This window comes from Neomonachus schauinslandi, chromosome 1 (genome assembly GCF_002201575.2).
Source record: "Neomonachus schauinslandi chromosome 1, ASM220157v2, whole genome shotgun sequence".
Lineage (NCBI taxonomy): Eukaryota > Metazoa > Chordata > Mammalia > Carnivora > Phocidae > Neomonachus > Neomonachus schauinslandi.
In genome coordinates this window covers 117,964,745-117,972,228 of record NC_058403.1, presented here as the reverse complement: position 1 = coordinate 117,972,228, position 7,484 = coordinate 117,964,745, and the positions used below count along the sequence as shown (strand labels likewise).

Genomic DNA, 7,484 nt, shown 5'->3' with positions numbered 1-7,484 from the left:
CATTCAAGTGAGGGCTTCCCTAACCATTTCCTAGTGTCTCCTCAAGCCCTGGCCCCACCGTATGGCCCCCAAATTGCTCCGAACCCTTCTGTACCTTCTTCCTATCCACGTGCCCACCATGCACTCTGCTTCGCTTGTGGGAACACAGGAGACAGCCATTATGGGGAGCTCCTGCCTCCCCCTGAAGCAGAGACGGCTTGAGCGGGTGCGGGCGGCTATAGTCCCTGAGGCCAGGAACCTTGAAATTCGGCTGGCGGCTTGGGAGCGTCGCATTTTGTACTCATCACCGCAGCTGTTTTGGCTGCTGCCGGTTTGATGTAAAGGGAAGTGAAGAAAGCAGCTTCCCTGAAAAACTGTATTCAGGTCAATCATTTCTGGGACTGTGAAGACAGGATTCTTTATGCTCTAATCTTCTCAAGTAATCTTAAAAAGATGTAAAATCATCGGTCTGTAACACAGAAAACCTTTAAACCGTCTGCCATATTTCCATCACAGGTGGGACGGGCAGCATCCATGTACTGGAGCGTGCTCTTGGGACCACCACCTGCACAGTGGGGGAGGCAGGATGGGGCAGAAGGGCAAGCTGAACCACGATGCAGTTGTTAAGAGGAACTGCCCAGTTCCATGAGGAATTCTGAAACTGGATGGCACTTCAGATACCCCCAAATTGTGGCAGGGGAGCTGGGCTCTCGTACCCTCACCGGCTGCTTGTGGGCACAGCTGCAGGAGAGGCAGTTCTCTGCTGAGGGCAATTCCTGGGGGGACACAGAGCGTGGAGGGAGTGTCCTGGTCGTAAAGGAGGGAGGGTGGGGCAGTGTACCACAATACCCTCTAACCCCCCCATCAGCCCACTAAGAATGAGAGACCAACATTATTTAAATTATTTATTTTTTCTATAGTACATCTCATTCAAATCATAGAATAGTCTGATCCATTTTTTTCTCAAGCACAACTTAACACTCATCTCAGATGTTTTTTCTTTCCTTCTTTTAAGCTTACAGGATGGATAAAGATACACTTTAATGGACAAAAACCATCACTCAGAGTTTATTAAAAATACAACTTCCCGGGGCCCACTGCCAGAGCTTTGGAGTGTCTGGGGTGGGTCCTAGGGATGCAACATTTTAAAACTCTGCTCCGTAATTCTGCTGCAGGTGGTCCGTGAACCATCCTTAGAGGAACACTGCTTAGGACTTGTCTGTTATCTATTGGAAGCAATCTCAGGAAATCCAGGTATAATTAAGTATACAGAAATAGCTCTTCTATAAAATTTCCATATAAAAATAACGGTATTTATTTACAAAGTTTGAGATGCTATAAAATAATACATCATATTAGGTTAGGTACTTCAATCTAGTCAAGTCTACATTAGGCAAGTCAGATGTGGTGTCTGCATCTTCCCCTTACTTCTCTTGTTTAAACTGCTTAAAGCATGTGGCACCACAATGTTTCCTTCATGCAGAAAAAAAGCAGACCTATATTTTCTGGAAATAAAACCCAACAGCACATGATCAGAGTAAAGCATCTCCAAAGGAAAAGGTGAACAAACTTGTGATTTGGGCTCACAGCCTCTCTTCTGTCTCAAAGTCAAGAGTGGTGGTGGTAAACAAAACAGCTCAAGGAACTCACAGTACCAAACCGCGGTCCTCCGAGCTCAGGCCTGCGGAGTGGCCGGCCAGTGCGGTTGGCCAGTTGCTAACAAAAGGTGGAACCTGCCATCGTGCTACTAGGAGGAACAGAACTGCAGTGTGCTCAGAGAAGTCTTCTAGCACAAAAGTATCTGGGTCTCCAAACTGTAGTATGAAAAAAAACACTGACCCCAGTCATGAACAAGCAAAATAAAACATCAGGCCATTTGTTACTAGGTGGTGCCTGGCATGTGGAAGATGGTGTATGATTAGTGATAACATGGTGAGTTTGAAGTGACAAAGGGTTTTCACCCGCAAACATGATCTGGGGGAGTTTCCTTGTTGAGACAGACATGGACAGAAACAAGCTAATGTGGTACAGAAGGATCCACTGATAACCCCACCTCTCAAGCCTCCTGCCAATGACCAACATGCAGGACGGTCTTTGCTCACGGAGGAATGAGTTTCTTCCCAGGTGTGAGGTCTAAACCTGGGGTCTTCCAGGTTAAAAGAGGCCCAAAGCTGACACCACAGTCTCATGTTGGGGACTCATGACTGGAGTCCCACTTCTGCTCCTTGGCTGTGAAGCACTTGGTGCGACAGAGAACTGATATTTATTCAAAGCGGTTTGGAAGGACTATGGTGAGGGTGTGGTTTTCAGGAGGCCATGTGGCCCTCACAGGAGGAAGAAGTTCTGAGTTGTGGTGCAGACTCTGCCAGACAGGCCAAGGGATGTTAGACAGGTCAGGCTCTTGGCTTGTTTCTCAATGAATGGGGCAGAAGAGATGGTCCCTTCCATTCTGAGACCCTTGGTGGAGAAAGGGTGAGTCCTGCCCCTATTTCATCTACACTGGCTTCCAAAGCAGCTCTAAGCAGGGAGGCCCGAAGTCCAGTCTGCTGGAATATCAAGGGTCAAGATAGCATTGGATTCTAGAGCCCTTTTTATAAAGCAAAGTTTGTATAAGAATGACACAGGATTTTACCTTGACTGAGAGAACAGCTGTGCAGAACGCACATAAAAAAACGAATGCACTTTCTGCTGTCTCCAGTACTATCATGCATGGCCATCTGCTACCATTTAAGCTTCCATACTTGTCAGAGATGCCCAGGGCATAACTGGAGGGTCGAAGTTTCATGTCCCCCACTTTTTCTTCTTTAGCATAGTGTGAATGTAGATGTATGTGGGGGAACTGGATCTCAAAGGTTACATAAGCGTAACTGTTCAGAGATACCTTGAAGAGGCTAATTCCTGAGAAATGTTATTATTTATGTGGGTGTTTAAATTTTTCTTAAAAAGGTAAGATCTTAAGCAAACATCAGGCTTTTCCCTTTTGAGTAATAATGTGGTTTCCCTGAAGGTTAAACTGAACATTGTGCCAACTGTGATTTGAAGGGCAGGGAGGCACACTCCTGAGGCAGATGGCCCGGTGCAGGCCCCTGGCACACACCTGTGTCTTCCATAAATACACATTTATGATCGGCAGTGCCTAGGGACCGCTGCCATGGGTCCTGAAAATGGGGAGCCTATTTGTGAAAATATCCTGGGGGAGTCTTTAGCTCCACTAAGGCCGATCCACATGTAGAGTAAAAGACTATCTTTTATGTATCTAATATAAAAAGTAGATTTTTATGTATCCAACCAGTTGAAAAACTAGAAGAAAACACCTAGAAAAGTGATTACTTTTCTATGGTATAGGTTCCATTGCAAGGTGATGAAGCTAATAATGAGAATGTCATGGGTTAGTTAGGTTTATGGATACTGCTGGTAGCTAAATTTTTCTTTTAAATCTTAAAAATTCCTTAACAAACTCCAAAATGTATGCTTAAAACTAGAATTTAGTAGCAATTCCAAGTGCATGTTATGGGACAGAGTGGTATGGCAAGTCTTTCAACTGTCTGACCCAGGACAAATGTCACTTTCTCAGGGGGGCCTTCCCTGGCCACCCTAGCCAAAGTTGCCTTTCCCCCCACTGTCTTATTACCCTGTCGTTTTTTTCCCTTAGCACTGGTCATTCTCAATGTTTTCTGTTCTATATTCACTCAAATACCTACTGGAGGATTAAATCTTCACATTCACTGTCCAACACCCACCCCGTACTTACCACTAAGGAGGTACAATCTTAATACCTACATCCCAGATTCGTTGGGGAGACAAACTTCTTTCATATGCCTGAGGATAGGGAGCTGGATAGGTCCCCTTAAAGTGAACCACTGATCAAGTTAAACAGGCAACCCGCACCCCCCCGCCCCAACTCTCTGAGTGTGGTTATGAGAGAAACAGCTTTGGCAGCTCCCTTCCTTTGTAACCCTGCCCCCAAGAACACCCAACGCCACTATGTTCTGACTGTCCTGGGGCCCAAGTTACATCTATACCTGGAGCAACTTTGCTGTCTCTGTGACCCAAGCAGCCAAGAGTTGTGGTTTAACAAACACGAGTGACAGATGTCTGCATGGCTAAAGGGAGCCACGCCTTTGTGAAACATCGCCATCTTAATGATCTGGTAGGAGCTAACTTGCATTTGAGGACCGACCCTGGCTTTATTTTTCAAGTATGGCAGGGAAATTTTGCCCACGAGGGGAGTTCTCCTCTTTCATCCTGCTAAAATGGCAGAAACTCCCCACCATTTCTATAAAGAATTAAATTGCGGGAAACCAAACACGTGGTCATCATCTGTCATGTTGCCCAGGGCCAGTGCGCACAGCTGAGGTGAGGAGTCACTGTGTCAGCACCCCCTTTCCTGCCCACGCCACAGCGTCCTCCGTGGTCATAAGGCACAATTCATGTCAGCACTTACTAGGGCTGTTCTCATCCCCTTGTCAGCACAGGGAGGGATGTAGTAGATGAGACAGATTCACGGTGGGGGGAGGGCGAAGGGAAGCTCGGGCAGGTGCCTGGGTGCCCTCCCCGCATGCGTGCGGGGCGGCCGTGGCAGGTCTGGTGCCCCCTGTGCACGTGCTAAAGGGAGCATGAATTTACTGACCGGCTGACACGACGCACTTGGAAGGGTCACAGCTGCACTGACCCTTGAGGAGGAAAAAGGCCTCTCGAACTCCCCGAAAAGCAGAGTGGGACCAGCACCTTCTGGGAGCGGTGTCTGTGTGTGTGCACTCACGTGTACATGCGTGTGTGCAAGTAACCCCACAGGCTACGCCTATGAAGAATCCTGGATGTTGTAACCATAATTTCCTAACATTTTGTTACTTTGACTTCCATATGGAATTGTGACTGAGTGGTGAACTTTTAAAAAAATCTCTTTAGGGGAGATACATAAGAATAAAAGAATTCATCTTTCTAAACATCTCAGCTTAGTTTTCCGCTCAGATAAGGTTTTATACCAGCAACATGTACTGGTGGCCACAGTGTGACTCCAACAGATGTCCTCAGCAGTAAGCCAAACACATTACTGAGGACAGAGACCATTTCCCACCAAACACCACATGCATATGGCTGAGAGGGCCAGTGATGGGGCACCAATTATGTTAAGAGTCTTTGGTTGCTTTTAGAAAAACAAATCTGTATTTTATCAGTTTACAACACTATAGCAGCAGAAAGAGAGAGAGAGAGAGAATAGAGAAAGGGATGGTGTCCCAAGAGCTCCAGCAAGGACTCTGCTATTTGGTGGAGGAATGGTTATGGTTAATGTACCTGGCACAAATGCTGATGTTCAGGTCTTGGAACCTGTAAAAGATATTCTGAAGACTAAAGAGCCAGCTGTGGCCCTTGGCCTCTCCAGGTCCCTGCTGGGCCCCCCCCCCCAAGTACAGGGATGTGGGTGGTGAAGGATGGAGTTAGTAAAGGAGGTGGCAGTTTGGGAGGAAACTCAGTTTTACTCAACTGTGTATCTGATGATCTTCAAGTGAGAAATGTCTTGGAAGCCCTCAGGGCCCCGCTGCAGCCTCTGCGGTCTTTCAGACTCCTGCCATCCCCCCAGCCTCCGAGGTGTACCCCAGAACTTGGGCTGAGACAGAATTCTCTAAGAACTGCCTCAACCTCCCTGCCCCCTTGACCACTCCGAGTCTGCACTATGGCTTCTTTCTGACAGAATGAGTGTTGTCTCAAAGGAACTTACGTTAAAGTTGTGTGTTCTTGTGTATTCGTTTTCACGGCCTTAGTAAAAATTTTAGGTCAGCCAAATCTTTCACCTCCGGCTCACTGGAAGCAGAGTGGAAGAACTTTAAAAAGGCATCAGAAGGCATCTGTACTTCCCCCATGGATTTAGAAAAGCACTGATCTGGGACCAGGTTAGTGCTGGGCCCAAAGGTGCTAGATTAATCTAGAGGCAAATCCAAATGATTCGAGTCAAAGAGATATTTTCCATTATTATTTGCTCCTTCTCAAGGCCTTACTGTGAAATTAGATCGGGGTTTGGCCATGCTGACAGATGTCCCCACGCTCCCCTGTTCGGAGGAGAAGGGACTGTGAACACACCAGTGCAGTGCTCCCGGTGGTGTCTTTGGCTAGGAAACAACATACTGTATACCGCACGATATGAAACAGATCCAATCGTTTGGAGTGGTCAATATTTTTCCCTGTTTCTGTGAAACACTGAATATCGGGTTAGTTTGAAATGCAATTTAGCCAGGCATAAACCCAATACGGTAATTTTGATTAACGAAAATGTACAAAAGGTGACATGTACAGGAAAACATTGCTGTCCATATTCTTGAAATAGGCTTTTAAGACAAAAGTAATGACATTTGGTTCATTTTCACAAATTGCACACTGAGTGAAATCATACAAGTACTGTAGGGAACTCCAAGCAAGCAGTTCGGTCATAGGAATTTGTTTCTTTGTTTTGTTTTAAATGGAAAAGCTATATGAAATGCATAGCTTTGATTAAAACTAGAGATACAATTTCCTTCTCTGTAAAACTCCAGATTTAGAATGCTGGCAAAGGCAGTGCTGGCGAAGTATTTAATGCACGTGGAAATGCTATTCTATTTTGGCTTCCAGAAGTAGCCCTAGAAAATTCTATGCACCAATGCATTGGCTAATAATGATCATTTCAGTTTTACTATACATTTTTCTAAATGTCACTTAAGTACTTAAGAATTAGCGCTTGCTCCTTTCTAGAAGCCGTCTAAGGCAGCTGATGCGTCAAGCACCTCAACTAGACTTTCAACTAGTTCAGCAGTTCAATCTGTGCTCCTTAGACCTCAAGGATTGCCGACTACGTCCCTCACTGTACAACTCATCCCCCTGGGATCCTTTCATGGTCACTCCTGCTTGTAAAAAGCAGCCCAGCCGAGGAAGAGAGACAGACAAACATGATGTCACGGGGCGCTCACTACAGCAACCTTGATTCTAAGGAGGGTTACATGGGTGTGGGGGAACACAAAGATCCCACCTCGTGGAGGATAAATGAGCTTCATTCATGCTGCCAATTCTTTAGGGGCTGTCCCCTCTATCACCTCAGAAAACCGCTTTGTTTGCGGTGTGATCCAGGGCTCTGTCGTTCAGAGTTTTCATTCACGCTAACTTTCATCTCAATCATCTCAGCCTTCAGGTAATCTGCTTATTGTGTTTCCCTAGTTTTCACTGAACACACAGTGCAAACAAAGGCAAAGACTGAAGCAATCATTTCAAAAACAAGAGCTCACACTAAAAACACACATGAGCATCAAATATTAAAACATGGGTTTTCTCCTGTCTTTATTCTGGGGAGGAGGAATCCTCCTCGTCATCTTCCTCGTCGTCGTCGTTGAACGAACAGGGGGTCTCGCCTCGCGACTCAGAGCAGTGAGAGGCCGCACTGCTGGACTGGTGACTGTTTGGGGCAAGGAACTGCCCAGTTGCTAAGGCCACTTCAGCATCCAAGCACAACCCTTGGTTTACACTAGCAAATAATTAAAAAC

The 7,484-nt window shown here is 46.1% G+C and overlaps 1 protein-coding gene across 2 annotated transcripts in view; it reads right to left on the bottom strand.

Moving 5' to 3' along the window:
- Positions 1-7,144: 7,144 nt before the first annotated feature.
- TFDP2 (transcription factor Dp-2) overlaps positions 7,145-7,484 on the bottom strand; it is a 114,653-nt gene continuing 114,313 nt past the window's right edge. For both annotated transcript variants that reach the window (XM_044915344.1, XM_044915346.1), the window contains exon 12: positions 7,145-7,465. In XM_044915344.1, the coding sequence (XP_044771279.1) occupies positions 7,282-7,465 (184 nt within the window). In that variant the 3' untranslated portion in view covers positions 7,145-7,281. The remainder of the gene's footprint in view (positions 7,466-7,484) is intronic.